The following is a 19,190-nucleotide window of genomic DNA, read 5'->3' on the forward strand; positions in this document are numbered from 1 at the left end:
TTTCAGATTTACTAAAAAAAAGATGTTTCTCTTCCTTCATTTAAAAATAAGATCAGAGAGAAATTATTAACAAACTGTCAAAACCAGAAAATTTAAATGAAGAAATATTTTTTATCCTTTCAGGATTAAAGGGCATTCTGTAGATTTATTCCAGTTGACGTCAGGGTTTTATTTTTCCTAAATGGACTTCCTACCAGGAGGTTAACTCTATTTAAAAGCAGATTTGCGGTTTTGACTTTCAGGAAAAAGCCGTTTATTTGCCACTCACATAGTAAAGGTTTAAATGCTAAAACGGCTTTAATAGCAGGTCCGTGGAGGACGAGAGGGACAGACGGGACAATGGTCTCAGCGTTGGGGTGTCTGTCGGAGAGAAACCGGAACATTTACGCCTAAAGTGATGGAAATAGTCAACATTTCTGTTTGAGTTTAAAGAAACTACTGAAAACCATCGACATGTATACTGCTGAAAAGCCAGCTCTTCAGTGAGCATCTACTAAACTAGCACCCGTCCCCTCTCCTCATCGACATATAGCCTCTACTGTCCACTTCCCTCTCTGATTGATCATGCTGCCTCACCGCCACAGAGGATTGGCTGATTAGTGTTTGTTGTTAGCCTCAAGGGCGACCTGCTGACTTGATTATCACCTCCATGCTTTCGTTCTTTTTAAACACAGAAACAATTTTGTTTACCTGTTTTGTAGCTACAGTTTCGCCGAAGGCTGCCGGCTTCTTCAGGCTGACGCTGATGGTGGCGCGTCACTTCCTTCTCCATTTATCTGCGGGCAGCAGAGGACGTTGTCGCCCTCTACTGCCCGCTCTCCCCTCTCCGACGATGCAGTCCCATGCGTGGTCCAGCGTGTAAACTCCGCCGTCCCTGTTCATGGTGCCACATCCACGTCTCCTTATCTCGATTGCTTCCTTGATCCATCTTTTGTATTTTTGTTGTTCGGTGGTTATGATCCGTGTGTTGTCCCAGTCCATTATATGGTTTTCTCTTAAGCAGTGATCTGTTACGGCTGACTTTTTTATTGTACTTTCTGCTTCTTCTTTTGCTGCTCTTGTGTGTTTATGATTTGCCTCTTTCTCGCACTCCTTTCTGTGTTCTATTGTCCGTGTATTGAGTTGGCGTCCGGTTTCTCCTATGTATGTTTTATTGCTGTACACCTGTAGCTACAAAACAGGTAAACAAAACTGTTTCTGTGTTTAAAAAGAATGAAAGCATGGATTTAGAAAGACACAGCAAGAACACACCTAAGATGTTCAAAGAGAAATACGGACAACAAGGAACGAAGGACTTCCGCCGTTTGGAGCGATTACACCAGAAACGCGCATGTCTAAGAAACCACCTTCGCTTCTGTTTAAGATGCCGGGACGAAAACATCACACCCACACGCCTACAGCTGAAAACATCGATCTGGACCAAGACAGCACAAAATATAATAGAAAGAGCACAGAGAGCACTGCTCAAGGAGAGGATAAGGAACGTCATAACCAAACAGAGGCGTGTGGAGGACGAACTGGAAAGAGGACACCTGGACTTGAAAAGGAATTACAAACTTGATAAACAAATGGAGGAACTAATTAAAGGACACATGATGGAAAAACAGGAAAAAGAGTTCATAAAAGTAAAAGAAAGACACATAAAGAAGTTAAACAGACTCATAAACAAGAAAAAGAGGGGAGAAATACAAGGCAACTCCACACCAAACGCATGGGTATGTAACATTTCACAATACAAACTAACAGAAGCAGAAGAGAGCATATTAAAGAAAGGTTTAAACTTTGCAGTCACACCAAAAGAAATACCATATGATGAATTTATTGTAGCAACAGAACTAGCATGTCAACAGATCACAGATGAGGGAAAGAAAGCAGAACTCAGAAATAACGTAGTTGGGATATTAAAAAACAGCCAAATTCAACACAGCAATATTACAAAAGAAGAACAATCAGCCATGACAGCTTTATCCAAAAATGAACAGATAATTATTCTACCGGCAGATAAAGGAAGAACCACAGTAGTTATGGACAGAGAAAAATATAAACAACAGATGAAACAGATGCTAGAGGACAAAAATACATATGAAATACTTAAAAAAGATCCAACAGAAAACATTAAGAAAAACATGAAAAAATTACTGAAGCCACTGCACGAAAAAGGCAAAATAACAGAAAAAATGTATAAACACTGGATTCCCACGGCGAATATAACACCAAGAATATATGGAACGCCAAAAATACATAAACAAAACACCCCACTTAGACCAATAGTTGACAGCATAGGTACACCAACATACAACATGGCAAAAGATATCAGCAGAATCATCAGCCCGTTATTAGGAAATACAGACCAGCACTGCAAAAATAGTATAGAATTGGCAAAAGAACTAAAGAAAATTACAATAGAAGACAATGACATACTCATCTCACATGACGTCACATCTCTGTTCACAAAAACACCAACCCAAAAAACCATAGACATAGTAGTTAACAGAATCAGACAAGACAAAACTTTACAAAAAAGAACAAACCTCACAGCAGATGACATAGCACAACTGATAAGACTAGTAGCTAACTCCACTTACTTCACATACAACAACACAATATACAAACAACTGGAAGGCTTCGCCATGGGCAACCCGTTATCAGCCACCCTGTACGAGTTTTTCATGGAAGACCTGGAACAAAAAGCCGTAGCCACTGCCCCCCCCCCCCCCCCCCCAAACTGCAAAATAAAACTATGGAAACGCTACGTAGACGACATACTGGAAATCATACCAAAAGGTAAAACAGAAACACTAACACAACACTTAAACAACATTGACGACACGGGCAACATAAAATTCACTTATGAGTCAGAAACAGAAGGCAGCATAGCATTTATGGACATGAAAATAAGCAGGCAGACCGACGGGACCCTAAACATAAACACATACAGGAAACCAACACACACAGACCAATATCTATTATGGACATCAGAACACCCCACCATACACAAAATGTCAGTAATCAGAACATTATATCACCGAGCAAACATAATAACAGAAGAGAGAGACCGTAAACAAGAGGACAAACACATACAACATGCTTTAAAGACCTGCAGATACCCGACATGGGCAATAAACAAAGGAAAACAACAAACAAAAACAGAAAGCAAAGAACAACCCAAAAAAGAACCAGAAATCCAGAAAGACAAGAACCAAAACCAGTGATAACCCTACCATACATCAGAGGCATAACGGAAAAAATAAGAGCAACAATGAAAAAACACAACATAAACACACCAACAAAACCATACGCAACAGTTAGAAACAGACTAGTGCACCCAAAAGACAAAATATCAGCTGGACAAAAATGTGGAGTCATCTACGAAATCCCATGCAAACTATGCAATAAAACATACATAGGAGAAACCGGACGCCAACTCAATACACGGACAATAGAACACAGAAAGGAGTGCGAGAAAGAGGCAAATCGTAAACACACAAGAGCAGCAAAAGAAGAAGCAGAAAGTACAATAAAAAAGTCAGCCGTAACAGAACATTGCTTAAGAGAAAACCATATAATGGACTGGGACAACACACGGATCATAACCACCGAACAACAAAAATACAAAAGATGGATCAAGGAAGCAATCGAGATAAGGAGACGTGGATGTGGGACCATGAACAGGGACGACGGAGTTTACACGCTGGACCACGCATGGGACTGCATCGTCGGAGAGGGGAGAGCGGGCAGTAGAGGGCGACAACGTCCTCTGCTGCCCGCAGATAAACGGAGAAGGAAGTGACGCGCCACCATCAGCGTCAGCCTGAAGAAGCCGGCAGCCGTTGGCAAAACTGTAGCTACAAAACAGGTAAACAAAACTGTTTCTGTGTTTAAAAAGAACGAAAGCATGGATTTAGAAAGACACAGCAAGAATACACCTAAGATGATTATCACCTGTAAGTTGCTTTGGACAAAAGCGTCTGCTAAACACGTGAACATAAAGCCGCAAAACATTCTTCTGATCTTAGAATCAATTAATCTGCTGCAGGGAGACACAAAAATAAAGGCATGACGGAAGCTTACAGTGCAAATTCAACAGTTACCAAGTAAGTCTCGCCCAAATCGAGCTGATTGGGCTGTTAGAAAGCCGGGAACGCTGCATGCATCAAAGAACATCTAAAGGGTTCAGTCTGGATTAAATCAGGACGTCTAAATAAAACCATGGAAACATAAACTGACCGAACATTCATGCAGATTCACAAGGGTATAAAACACTCTGGCTGCGATATTTCTATGCTTTATTTGTGTTTTATGAACTGAAGCAGAAGCAAGGAAGAAAAACGCAGCAGCATAGAAACAGATCAGAGCCTTTATTGGAATGTAGCAAGGCGGTAAAAACACAGGTTGAATTATTTTATTAATTTGGTTCATTAATTTAAAAAAATACTGGTCTGATGTTTTTTATGAACTTTCCTTTCTTCCAAACTCAGTTTGTTTCATTGCATCTGGAAGGTTTGAGGTAAAAGCTCCGGGTCTGAAGGATTTAACGAAGATAAAACAAAGAAAAGACGAAGCAGTGTCTGAAACTGGCATCTGTTCCACAATTGACCCCATTCCTCAAATTATACAAATAAAAACTTTAGGAAATATAAACCAGCACATCTGGGGACACAGACCAGCAGAAACAGAACATAAACAAAGATGATATTAGGATTTTAAGTTGTCATTAAAACAGCGACGAGCCTGAGGTGGAGGTTTAGAAAACATAAATAAAATATCCTGATGTTGTAAAACTTCTGTTTAACCAGAAATGTTCTGCACATGGATCTGATTTCCAAATTGTGGACTTTTACTTTGAAATAAAAAAGCACAACAACCCGGGAATAAAGAAACCTTCAGAATAAAATTCTCAGCACATCTGTTTGGTATGGTCTCTATCATTTATTTATATTTCCTCTTTGCAGATCACTTTCTAATCACAAACATCCAGAGCCTGAAGGAGAAATCCGACCCACCGGGCCCGAAGGTTAGGACATGACACCGAACACGGGGTTGTGGCGACAGATGCTCGGTCCGATCTCCTCGTAGTCTTTCTTGGTGTGACACACCTGGTAGAACTCAGGCTGGAAAAGATAAACATCAATCTGTTTGATAAAAGCTGTAAACAAACAAGTTCAGCACCAGCTGTTTTAATCAGATAAAAGCTGGGCCAGGAACTGATGTGAATCTGGTTTAGGACGAGACTAATGTAATCTGGTTTAGGACGAGACTATTGTAATCTGGTTTAGGACGAGACTAATGTAATCTGGTTTAGGATACAGCTAATGTAATCTGGTTTAGGATGAGACTAATGTAATCTGGTTTAGGACGAGACTAATGTAATCTGGTTTAGGATGAGGCTAATGTAATCTGGTTTAGGATGAGACTAATGTAATCTGGTTTAGGATACAGCTAATGTAATCTGGTTTACGATGAGACTAATGTAATCTGGTTTAGGACGAGACTAATGTAATCTGGTTTAGGACGAGACAAATGTAATCTGGTTTAGGACGGGACTATTGTAATCTGGTTTAGGACGAGACTAATGTAATCTGGTTTAGGACGAGACTAATGTAATCTGGTTTAGGACGAGACTAATGTAATCTGGTTTAGGACGAGACTACTGTAATCTGGTTTAGGACGAGACTATTGTAATCTGGTTTAGGACGAGACTAATGTAATCTGGTTTAGGATACAGCTAATGTAATCTGGTTTAGGATGAGACTAATGTAATCTGGTTTAGGACGAGGCTAATGTAATCTGGTTTAGGATGAGACTAATGTAATCTGGTTTAGGATACAGCTAATGTAATCTGGTTTACGATGAGACTAATGTAATCTGGTTTAAAATGAGATTAATGTAATCTGGTTTAGGACGAGACTAATGTAATCTGGTTTAGGACGAGACAAATGTAATCTGGTTTAGGACGGGACTAATGTAATCTGGTTTAGGACGAGACTAATGTAATCTGGTTTAGGACGAGACTAATGTAATCTGGTTTAGGACGAGACTAATGTAATCTGGTTTAGGACGAGACTAATGTAATCTGGTTTAGGACGAGACTAATGTAATCTGGTTTAGGACGAGACTAATGTAATCTGGTTTAGGACGAGACTAATGTAATCTGGTTTAGGATACGGCAAATGTAATCTGGCTTAGGATGAGATTAATGTAATCTGGTTTAGGACTAGATTAATGTAATCTGGTTTAGGACGAGACTAAGGTAATCTGGTTTAGGACAAGACTAATGTAATCTGGTTTAGGACGAGACTAATGTAATCTGGTTTAGGACGAGACTAATGTAATCTGGTTTAGGATACAGCTAATGTAATCTGGTTTAGGATGAGACTAATGTAATCTGGTTTAGGATGAGACTAATGTAATCTGGTTTAGGATGAGATTAATGTAATCTGGTTTAGGACGAGACTAATGTAATCTGGTTTAGGACGAGACTAATGTAATCTGGTTTAGGACGAGACTATTGTAATCTGGTTTAGGACGAGACTAATTTAATCTTGTTTAGGACGAGACTAATGTAATCTGGTTTAGGACGAGACTAATGTAATCTGGTTTAGGACGAGACTAATGTAATCTGGTTTAGGATTAGACTAATGTAATCTGGTTTAGAACGAGACTAATGTAACCTGGTTTAGGACGAGACTAATGTAATCTGGTTTAGGACGAGACTAATGTAATCTGGTTTAGGATACGGCAAATGTAATCTGGTTTAGGATGAGATTAAATGTAATCTGGTTTAGGATGAGATTAATGTAATCTGGTTTAGGACTAGATTAATGTAATCTGGTTTAGGACGAGACTAATGTAATCTGGTTTAGGATTAGACTAATGTAATCTGGTTTAGGCCGAGACTAATGTAATCTGGTTTACAATGAGACTAATGTAATCTGGTTTAGGACGAGACTAATGTAATCTGGTTTAGGACGAGACTAATGTAATCTGGTTTAGGACGAGACTAATGTAATCTGGTTTAGGACGAGACCAATGTAATCTGGTTTAGGACGAGACCAATGTAATCTGGTTTAGGACGAGACTAATGTAATCTGGTTTAGGATACGGCAAATGTAATCTGGCTTAGGATGAGATTAATGTAATCTGGTTTAGGACGAGACTAATGTAATCTGGTTTAGGACGAGACTAATGTAATCTGGTTTAGGACGAGACTAATGTAATCTGGTTTAGGACGAGACTATTGTAATCTGGTTTAGGACGAGGCTAATGTAATCTGGTTTAGGACGAGACTAATGTAATCTGGTTTAGGACGAGACTAATGTAATCTGGTTTAGGACGAGACTAATGTAATCTGGTTTAGGATACAGCTAATGTAATCTGGTTTAGGATGAGACTAATGTAATCTGGTTTAGGACGAGACTAATGTAATCTGGTTTAGGATACGGCTAATGTAATCTGGCTTAGGATGAGATTAATGTAATCTGGTTTAGGACTAGATTAATGTAATCTGGTTTAGGACGAGACTAATGTAATCTGGTTTAGGACGAGACTAATGTAATCTGGTTTAGGACGAGACTATTGTAATCTGGTTTAGGACGAGACTAATTTAATCTTGTTTAGGACGAGACTAATGTAATCTGGTTTAGGACGAGACTAATGTAATCTGGTTTAGGACGAGACTAATGTAATCTGGTTTAGGATTAGACTAATGTAATCTGGTTGAGGACGAGACTAATGTAACCTGGTTTAGGACGAGACTAATGTAATCTGGTTTAGGACGAGACTAATGTAATCTGGTTTAGGATACGGCAAATGTAATCTGGTTTAGCATGAGATTAATGTAATCTGGTTTAGGACTAGATTAATGTAATCTGGTTTAGGACGAGACTAATGTAATCTGGTTTAGGACGAGACTAATGTAATCTGGTTTAGGATACAGCTAATGTAATCTGGTTTAGGACGAGACTAATGTAATCTGGTTTAGGATGAGGCTAATGTAATCTGGTTTAGGATGAGACTAATGTAATCTGGTTTAGGATACAGCTAATGTAATCTGGTTTACGATGAGACTAATGTAATCTGGTTTAGGACGAGACTAATGTAATCTGGTTTAGGACGAGACAAATGTAATCTGGTTTAGGACGGGACTATTGTAATCTGGTTTAGGACGAGACTAATGTAATCTGGTTTAGGACGAGACTAATGTAATCTGGTTTAGGACGAGACTAATGTAATCTGGTTTAGGACGAGACTATTGTAATCTGGTTTAGGACGAGACTAATGTAATCTGGTTTAGGATACAGCTAATGTAATCTGGTTTAGGATGAGACTAATGTAATCTGGTTTAGGACGAGACTAATGTAATCTGGTTTAGGATGAGGCTAATGTAATCTGGTTTAGGATGAGACTAATGTAATCTGGTTTAGGATACAGCTAATGTAATCTGGTTTACGATGAGACTAATGTAATCTGGTTTAGGACGAGACTAATGTAATCTGGTTTAGGACGAGACTAATGTAATCTGGTTTAGGACGGGACTATTGTAATCTGGTTTAGGACGAGACTAATGTAATCTGGTTTAGGACGAGACTAATGTAATCTGGTTTAGGACGAGACTAATGTAATCTGGTTTAGGAATAGACTAATATAATCTGGTTTAGGACGAGACTAATGTAATCTGGTTTAGGACGAGACTAATGTAATCTGGTTTAGGATGAGACTAATGTAATCTGGTTTAGGATACGGCAAATGTAATCTGGCTTAGGATGAGATTAATGTAATCTGGTTTAGGACTAGATTAATGTAATCTGGTTTAGGACGAGACTAATGTAATCTGGTTTAGGACAAGACTAATGTAATCTGGTTTAGGACGAGACTAATGTAATCTGGTTTAGGACGAGACTAATGTAATCTGGTTTAGGATACAGCTAATGTAATCTGGTTTAGGATGAGACTAATGTAATCTGGTTTAGGATGAGACTAATGTAATCTGGTTTAGGATGAGACTAATGTAATCTGGTTTAGGATGAGACTAATGTAATCTGGTTTAGGACGAGACTATTGTAATCTGGTTTAGGACGAGACTAATGTAATCTGGTTTAGGACGAGACTAATGTAATCTGGTTTAGGACGAGACTATTGTAATCTGGTTTAGGACTAGACTAATTTAATCTTGTTTAGGACGAGACTAATGTAATCTGGTTTAGGACGAGACTAATGTAATCTGGTTTAGGACGAGACTAATGTAATCTGGTTTAGGATTAGACTAATGTAATCTGGTTTAGGACGAGACTAATGTAACCTGGTTTAGGACGAGACTAATGTAATCTGGTTTAGGACGAGACTAATGTAATCTGGTTTAGGATACGGCAAATGTAATCTGGTTTAGGATGAGATTAATGTAATCTGGTTTAGGACTAGATTAATGTAATCTGGTTTAGGACGAGACTAATGTAATCTGGTTTAGGATTAGACTAATGTAATCTAGTTTAGGCCGAGACTAATGTAATCTGGTTTACAATGAGACTAATGTAATCTGGTTTAGGACGAGACTAATGTAATCTGGTTTAGGACGAGACTAATGTAATCTGGTTTAGGACGAGACTAATGTAATCTGGTTTAGGATACGGTAAATGTAATCTGGCTTAGGATGAGATTAATGTAATCTGGTTTAGGACGAGACTAATGTAATCTGGTTTAGGACGAGACTAATGTAATCTGGTTTAGGACGAGACTAATGTAATGTGGTTTAGGACGAGACTAATGTAATCTGGTTTAGGACGAGACTAATGTAATCTGGTTTAGGATACAGCTAATGTAATCTGGTTTAGGATGAGACTAATGTAATCTGGTTTAGGACGAGACTAATGTAATCTGGTTTAGGATACGGCAAATGTAATCTGGTTTAGGACTAGATTAATGTAATCTGGTTTAGGACGAGACTAATGTAATCTGGTTTAGGACGAGACTAATGTAATCTGGTTTAGGACAAGACTAATGTAATCTGGTTTAGGACGAGACTAATGTAATCTGGTTTAGGACGAGACTAATGTAATCTGGTTTAGGATACAGCTAATGTAATCTGGTTTAGGATGAGACTAATGTAATCTGGTTTAGGATGAGACTAATGTAATCTGGTTTAGGACGAGACTAATGTAATCTGGTTTAGGACGAGACTAATGTAATCTGGTTTAGGACGAGACTAATGTAATCTGGTTCAGGACGAGACTATTGTAATCTGGTTTAGGACGAGACTAATGTAATCTGGTTTAGGACGAGACTAATGTAATCTGGTTTAGGACGAGACTATTGTAATCTGGTTTAGGACGAGACTAATTTTTTCTTGTTTAGGACGAGACTAATGTAATCTGGTTTAGGACGAGACTAATGTAATCTGGTTTAGGACGAGACTAATGTAATCTGGTTTATGATTAGACTAATGTAATCTGGTTTAGGACGAGACTAATGTAACCTGGTTTAGGACGAGACTAATGTAATCTGGTTTAGGACGAGACTAATGTAATCTGGTTTAGGATACGGCAAATGTAATCTGGTTTAGGATGAGATTAATGTAATCTGGTTTAGGACTAGATTAATGTAATCTGGTTTAGGACAAGACTAATGTAATCTGGTTTAGGACGAGATTAATGTAATCTGGTTTAGGACGAGACTAATGTAATCTGGTTTAGGACGAGACTAATGTAATCTGGTTTAGGACGAGACTAATGTAATCTGGTTTAGGACGAGACTAATGTAATCTGGTTTAGGACGAGACTATTGTAATCTGGTTTAGGACGAGGCTAATGTAATCTGGTTTAGGACGAGACTAATGTAATCTGGTTTAGGACGAGACTAATGTAATCTGGTTTAGGACGAGACTAATGTAATCTGGTTTAGGATACAGCTAATGTAATCTGGTTTAGGATGAGACTAATGTAATCTGGTTTAGGACGAGACTAATGTAATCTGGTTTAGGATACGGCAAATGTAATCTGTCTTAGGATGAGATTAATGTAATCTGGTTTAGGACTAGATTAATGTAATCTGGTTTAGGACGAGACTAATGTAATCTGGTTTAGGACAAGACTAATGTAATCTGGTTTAGGACGAGACTAATGTAATCTGGTTTAGGACGAGACTAATGTAATCTGGTTTAGGATACAGCTAATGTAATCTGGTTTAGGATGAGACTAATGTAATCTGGTTTAGGATGAGACTAATGTAATCTGGTTTAGGATGAGATTAATGTAATCTGGTTTAGGACGAGACTAATGTAATCTGGTTTAGGACGAGACTATTGTAATCTGGTTTAGGACGAGACTAATGTAATCTGGTTTAGGACGAGACTAATGTAATCTGGTTTAGGACGAGACTATTGTAATCTGGTTTAGGACGAGACTAATTTAATCTTGTTTAGGACGAGACTAATGTAATCTGGTTTAGGACGAGACTAATGTAATCTGGTTTAGGACGAGACTAATGTAATCTGGTTTAGGATTAGACTAATGTAATCTGGTTTAGGACGAGACTAATGTAACCTGGTTTAGGACGAGACTAATGTAATCTGGTTTAGGACGAGACTAATGTAATCTGGTTTAGGATACGGCAAATGTAATCTGGTTTAGGATGAGATTAATGTAATCTGGTTTAGGACTAGATTAATGTAATCTGGTTTAGGACGAGACTAATGTAATCTGGTTTAGGACGAGACTAATGTAATCTGGTTTAGGACGAGACTAATGTAATCTGGTTTAGGACGAGACTAATGTAATCTGGTTTAGGATACGGCAAATGTAATCTGGCTTAGGATGAGATTAATGTAATCTGGTTTAGGACGAGACTAATGTAATCTGGTTTAGGACGAGACTAATGTAATCTGGTTTAGGACGAGACTAATGTAATCTGGTTTAGGACGAGACTAATGTAATCTGGTTTAGGACGAGACTAATGTAATCTGGTTTAGGACGAGACTATTGTAATCTGGTTTAGGACGAGGCTAATGTAATCTGGTTTAGGACGAGACTAATGTAATCTGGTTTAGGACGAGACTAATGTAATCTGGTTTAGGACGAGACTAATGTAATCTGGTTTAGGATACAGCTAATGTAATCTGGTTTAGGATGAGACTAATGTAATCTGGTTTAGGACGAGACTAATGTAATCTGGTTTAGGATACGGCAAATGTAATCTGGCTTAGGATGAGATTAATGTTATCTGGTTTAGGACTAGATTAATGTAATCTGGTTTAGGACGAGACTAATGTAATCTGGTTTAGGACAAGACTAATGTAATCTGGTTTAGGACGAGACTAATGTAATCTGGTTTAGGACGAGACTAATGTAATCTGGTTTAGGATGAGGCTAATGTAATCTGGTTTAGGATGAGACTAATGTAATCTGGTTTAGGATACAGCTAATGTAATCTGGTTTACGATGAGACTAATGTAATCTGGTTTAGGACGAGACTAATGTAATCTGGTTTAGGACGAGACAAATGTAATCTGGTTTAGGACGGGACTATTGTAATCTGGTTTAGGACGAGACTAATGTAATCTGGTTTAGGACGAGACTAATGTAATCTGGTTTAGGACGAGACTAATGTAATCTGGTTTAGGACGAGACTATTGTAATCTGGTTTAGGACGAGACTAATGTAATCTGGTTTAGGATACAGCTAATGTAATCTGGTTTAGGATGAGACTAATGTAATCTGGTTTAGGACGAGACTAATGTAATCTGGTTTAGGATGAGGCTAATGTAATCTGGTTTAGGATGAGACTAATGTAATCTGGTTTAGGATACAGCTAATGTAATCTGGTTTACGATGAGACTAATGTAATCTGGTTTAGGACGAGACTAATGTAATCTGGTTTAGGACGAGACTAATGTAATCTGGTTTAGGACGGGACTATTGTAATCTGGTTTAGGACGAGACTAATGTAATCTGGTTTAGGACGAGACTAATGTAATCTGGTTTAGGACGAGACTAATGTAATCTGGTTTAGGAATAGACTAATATAATCTGGTTTAGGACGAGACTAATGTAATCTGGTTTAGGACGAGACTAATGTAATCTGGTTTAGGATGAGACTAATGTAATCTGGTTTAGGATACGGCAAATGTAATCTGGCTTAGGATGAGATTAATGTAATCTGGTTTAGGACTAGATTAATGTAATCTGGTTTAGGACGAGACTAATGTAATCTGGTTTAGGACAAGACTAATGTAATCTGGTTTAGGACGAGACTAATGTAATCTGGTTTAGGACGAGACTAATGTAATCTGGTTTAGGATACAGCTAATGTAATCTGGTTTAGGATGAGACTAATGTAATCTGGTTTAGGACGAGACTAATGTAATCTGGTTTAGGATGAGGCTAATGTAATCTGGTTTAGGATGAGACTAATGTAATCTGGTTTAGGATACAGCTAATGTAATCTGGTTTACGATGAGACTAATGTAATCTGGTTTAGGACGAGACTAATGTAATCTGGTTTAGGACGAGACAAATGTAATCTGGTTTAGGACGGGACTATTGTAATCTGGTTTAGGACGAGACTAATGTAATCTGGTTTAGGACGAGACTAATGTAATCTGGTTTAGGACGAGACTAATGTAATCTGGTTTAGGACGAGACTATTGTAATCTGGTTTAGGACGAGACTAATGTAATCTGGTTTAGGATACAGCTAATGTAATCTGGTTTAGGATGAGACTAATGTAATCTGGTTTAGGACGAGACTAATGTAATCTGGTTTAGGATGAGGCTAATGTAATCTGGTTTAGGATGAGACTAATGTAATCTGGTTTAGGATACAGCTAATGTAATCTGGTTTACGATGAGACTAATGTAATCTGGTTTAGGACGAGACTAATGTAATCTGGTTTAGGACGAGACTAATGTAATCTGGTTTAGGACGGGACTATTGTAATCTGGTTTAGGACGAGACTAATGTAATCTGGTTTAGGACGAGACTAATGTAATCTGGTTTAGGACGAGACTAATGTAATCTGGTTTAGGAATAGACTAATATAATCTGGTTTAGGACGAGACTAATGTAATCTGGTTTAGGACGAGACTAATGTAATCTGGTTTAGGATGAGACTAATGTAATCTGGTTTAGGATACGGCAAATGTAATCTGGCTTAGGATGAGATTAATGTAATCTGGTTTAGGACTAGATTAATGTAATCTGGTTTAGGACGAGACTAATGTAATCTGGTTTAGGACAAGACTAATGTAATCTGGTTTAGGACGAGACTAATGTAATCTGGTTTAGGACGAGACTAATGTAATCTGGTTTAGGATACAGCTAATGTAATCTGGTTTAGGATGAGACTAATGTAATCTGGTTTAGGATGAGACTAATGTAATCTGGTTTAGGATGAGACTAATGTAATCTGGTTTAGGACGAGACTATTGTAATCTGGTTTAGGACGAGACTAATGTAATCTGGTTTAGGACGAGACTAATGTAATCTGGTTTAGGACGAGACTATTGTAATCTGGTTTAGGACTAGACTAATTTAATCTTGTTTAGGACGAGACTAATGTAATCTGGTTTAGGACGAGACTAATGTAATCTGGTTTAGGACGAGACTAATGTAATCTGGTTTAGGATTAGACTAATGTAATCTGGTTTAGGACGAGACTAATGTAACCTGGTTTAGGACGAGACTAATGTAATCTGGTTTAGGACGAGACTAATGTAATCTGGTTTAGGATACGGCAAATGTAATCTGGTTTAGGATGAGATTAATGTAATCTGGTTTAGGACTAGATTAATGTAATCTGGTTTAGGACGAGACTAATGTAATCTGGTTTAGGATTAGACTAATGTAATCTAGTTTAGGCCGAGACTAATGTAATCTGGTTTACAATGAGACTAATGTAATCTGGTTTAGGACGAGACTAATGTAATCTGGTTTAGGACGAGACTAATGTAATCTGGTTTAGGACGAGACTAATGTAATCTGGTTTAGGATACGGTAAATGTAATCTGGCTTAGGATGAGATTAATGTAATCTGGTTTAGGACGAGACTAATGTAATCTGGTTTAGGACGAGACTAATGTAATCTGGTTTAGGACGAGACTAATGTAATGTGGTTTAGGACGAGACTAATGTAATCTGGTTTAGGACGAGACTAATGTAATCTGGTTTAGGATACAGCTAATGTAATCTGGTTTAGGATGAGACTAATGTAATCTGGTTTAGGACGAGACTAATGTAATCTGGTTTAGGATACGGCAAATGTAATCTGGTTTAGGACTAGATTAATGTAATCTGGTTTAGGACGAGACTAATGTAATCTGGTTTAGGACGAGACTAATGTAATCTGGTTTAGGACAAGACTAATGTAATCTGGTTTAGGACGAGACTAATGTAATCTGGTTTAGGACGAGACTAATGTAATCTGGTTTAGGATACAGCTAATGTAATCTGGTTTAGGATGAGACTAATGTAATCTGGTTTAGGATGAGACTAATGTAATCTGGTTTAGGACGAGACTAATGTAATCTGGTTTAGGACGAGACTAATGTAATCTGGTTTAGGACGAGACTAATGTAATCTGGTTCAGGACGAGACTATTGTAATCTGGTTTAGGACGAGACTAATGTAATCTGGTTTAGGACGAGACTAATGTAATCTGGTTTAGGACGAGACTATTGTAATCTGGTTTAGGACGAGACTAATTTTTTCTTGTTTAGGACGAGACTAATGTAATCTGGTTTAGGACGAGACTAATGTAATCTGGTTTAGGACGAGACTAATGTAATCTGGTTTATGATTAGACTAATGTAATCTGGTTTAGGACGAGACTAATGTAACCTGGTTTAGGACGAGACTAATGTAATCTGGTTTAGGACGAGACTAATGTAATCTGGTTTAGGATACGGCAAATGTAATCTGGTTTAGGATGAGATTAATGTAATCTGGTTTAGGACTAGATTAATGTAATCTGGTTTAGGACAAGACTAATGTAATCTGGTTTAGGACGAGATTAATGTAATCTGGTTTAGGACGAGACTAATGTAATCTGGTTTAGGACGAGACTAATGTAATCTGGTTTAGGACGAGACTAATGTAATCTGGTTTAGGACGAGACTAATGTAATCTGGTTTAGGACGAGACTATTGTAATCTGGTTTAGGACGAGGCTAATGTAATCTGGTTTAGGACGAGACTAATGTAATCTGGTTTAGGACGAGACTAATGTAATCTGGTTTAGGACGAGACTAATGTAATCTGGTTTAGGATACAGCTAATGTAATCTGGTTTAGGATGAGACTAATGTAATCTGGTTTAGGACGAGACTAATGTAATCTGGTTTAGGATACGGCAAATGTAATCTGTCTTAGGATGAGATTAATGTAATCTGGTTTAGGACTAGATTAATGTAATCTGGTTTAGGACGAGACTAATGTAATCTGGTTTAGGACAAGACTAATGTAATCTGGTTTAGGACGAGACTAATGTAATCTGGTTTAGGACGAGACTAATGTAATCTGGTTTAGGATACAGCTAATGTAATCTGGTTTAGGATGAGACTAATGTAATCTGGTTTAGGATGAGACTAATGTAATCTGGTTTAGGATGAGATTAATGTAATCTGGTTTAGGACGAGACTAATGTAATCTGGTTTAGGACGAGACTATTGTAATCTGGTTTAGGACGAGACTAATGTAATCTGGTTTAGGACGAGACTAATGTAATCTGGTTTAGGATACGGCAAATGTAATCTGGTTTAGGATGAGACTAATGTAATCTGGTTTAGGATGAGACTAATGTAATCTGGTTTAGGACGAGACTATTGTAATCTGGTTTAGGACGAGACTAATGTAATCTGGTTTAGGACGAGACTAATGTAATCTGGTTTAGGACGAGACTATTGTAATCTGGTTTAGGACTAGACTAATTTAATCTTGTTTAGGACGAGACTAATGTAATCTGGTTTAGGACGAGACTAATGTAATCTGGTTTAGGACGAGACTAATGTAATCTGGTTTAGGATTAGACTAATGTAATCTGGTTTAGGACGAGACTAATGTAACCTGGTTTAGGACGAGACTAATGTAATCTGGTTTAGGACGAGACTAATGTAATCTGGTTTAGGATACGGCAAATGTAATCTGGTTTAGGATGAGATTAATGTAATCTGGTTTAGGACTAGATTAATGTAATCTGGTTTAGGACGAGACTAATGTAATCTGGTTTAGGATTAGACTAATGTAATCTAGTTTAGGCCGAGACTAATGTAATCTGGTTTACAATGAGACTAATGTAATCTGGTTTAGGACGAGACTAATGTAATCTGGTTTAGGACGAGACTAATGTAATCTGGTTTAGGACGAGACTAATGTAATCTGGTTTAGGATACGGTAAATGTAATCTGGCTTAGGATGAGATTAATGTAATCTGGTTTAGGACGAGACTAATGTAATCTGGTTTAGGACGAGACTAATGTAATCTGGTTTAGGACGAGACTAATGTAATGTGGTTTAGGACGAGACTAATGTAATCTGGTTTAGGACGAGACTAATGTAATCTGGTTTAGGATACAGCTAATGTAATCTGGTTTAGGATGAGACTAATGTAATCTGGTTTAGGACGAGACTAATGTAATCTGGTTTAGGATACGGCAAATGTAATCTGGTTTAGGACTAGATTAATGTAATCTGGTTTAGGACGAGACTAATGTAATCTGGTTTAGGACGAGACTAATGTAATCTGGTTTAGGACAAGACTAATGTAATCTGGTTTAGGACGAGACTAATGTAATCTGGTTTAGGACGAGACTAATGTAATCTGGTTTAGGATACAGCTAATGTAATCTGGTTTAGGATGAGACTAATGTAATCTGGTTTAGGATGAGACTAATGTAATCTGGTTTAGGACGAGACTAATGTAATCTGGTTTAGGACGAGACTAATGTAATCTGGTTTAGGACGAGACTAATGTAATCTGGTTCAGGACGAGACTATTGTAATCTGGTTTAGGACGAGACTAATGTAATCTGGTTTAGGACGAGACTAATGTAATCTGGTTTAGGACGAGACTATTGTAATCTGGTTTAGGACGAGACTAATTTTTTCTTGTTTAGGACGAGACTAATGTAATCTGGTTTAGGACGAGACTAATGTAATCTGGTTTAGGACGAGACTAATGTAATCTGGTTTATGATTAGACTAATGTAATCTGGTTTAGGACGAGACTAATGTAACCTGGTTTAGGACGAGACTAATGTAATCTGGTTTAGGACGAGACTAATGTAATCTGGTTTAGGATACGGCAAATGTAATCTGGTTTAGGATGAGATTAATGTAATCTGGTTTAGGACTAGATTAATGTAATCTGGTTTAGGACAAGACTAATGTAATCTGGTTTAGGACGAGATTAATGTAATCTGGTTTAGGACGAGACTAATGTAATCTGGTTTAGGACGAGACTAATGTAATCTGGTTTAGGACGAGACTAATGTAATCTGGTTTAGGACGAGACTAATGTAATCTGGTTTAGGACGAGACTATTGTAATCTGGTTTAGGACGAGGCTAATGTAATCTGGTTTAGGACGAGACTAATGTAATCTGGTTTAGGACGAGACTAATGTAATCTGGTTTAGGACGAGACTAATGTAATCTGGTTTAGGATACAGCTAATGTAATCTGGTTTAGGATGAGACTAATGTAATCTGGTTTAGGACGAGACTAATGTAATCTGGTTTAGGATACGGCAAATGTAATCTGTCTTAGGATGAGATTAATGTAATCTGGTTTAGGACTAGATTAATGTAATCTGGTTTAGGACGAGACTAATGTAATCTGGTTTAGGACAAGACTAATGTAATCTGGTTTAGGACGAGACTAATGTAATCTGGTTTAGGACGAGACTAATGTAATCTGGTTTAGGATACAGCTAATGTAATCTGGTTTAGGATGAGACTAATGTAATCTGGTTTAGGATGAGACTAATGTAATCTGGTTTAGGATGAGATTAATGTAATCTGGTTTAGGACGAGACTAATGTAATCTGGTTTAGGACGAGACTATTGTAATCTGGTTTAGGACGAGACTAATGTAATCTGGTTTAGGACGAGACTAATGTAATCTGGTTTAGGACGAGACTATTGTAATCTGGTTTAGGACGAGACTAATTTAATCTTGTTTAGGACGAGACTAATGTAATCTGGTTTAGGAC

General features: G+C 37.7%; 1 protein-coding gene across 1 annotated transcript in view; it reads right to left on the reverse strand.

Moving 5' to 3' along the window:
- Positions 1-4,339: 4,339 nt before the first annotated feature.
- LOC107382736 (actin-related protein 3-B) overlaps positions 4,340-19,190 on the reverse strand; it is a 46,432-nt gene continuing 31,581 nt past the window's right edge. The window contains exon 12 of the mRNA XM_054751282.2: positions 4,340-5,111. Coding sequence (XP_054607257.1) covers positions 5,016-5,111 — 96 coding nt within the window. The 3' untranslated portion in view covers positions 4,340-5,015. The remainder of the gene's footprint in view (positions 5,112-19,190) is intronic.

The sequence above is a fragment of the Nothobranchius furzeri genome, chromosome 7 (assembly GCF_043380555.1).
Source record: "Nothobranchius furzeri strain GRZ-AD chromosome 7, NfurGRZ-RIMD1, whole genome shotgun sequence".
Lineage (NCBI taxonomy): Eukaryota > Metazoa > Chordata > Actinopteri > Cyprinodontiformes > Nothobranchiidae > Nothobranchius > Nothobranchius furzeri.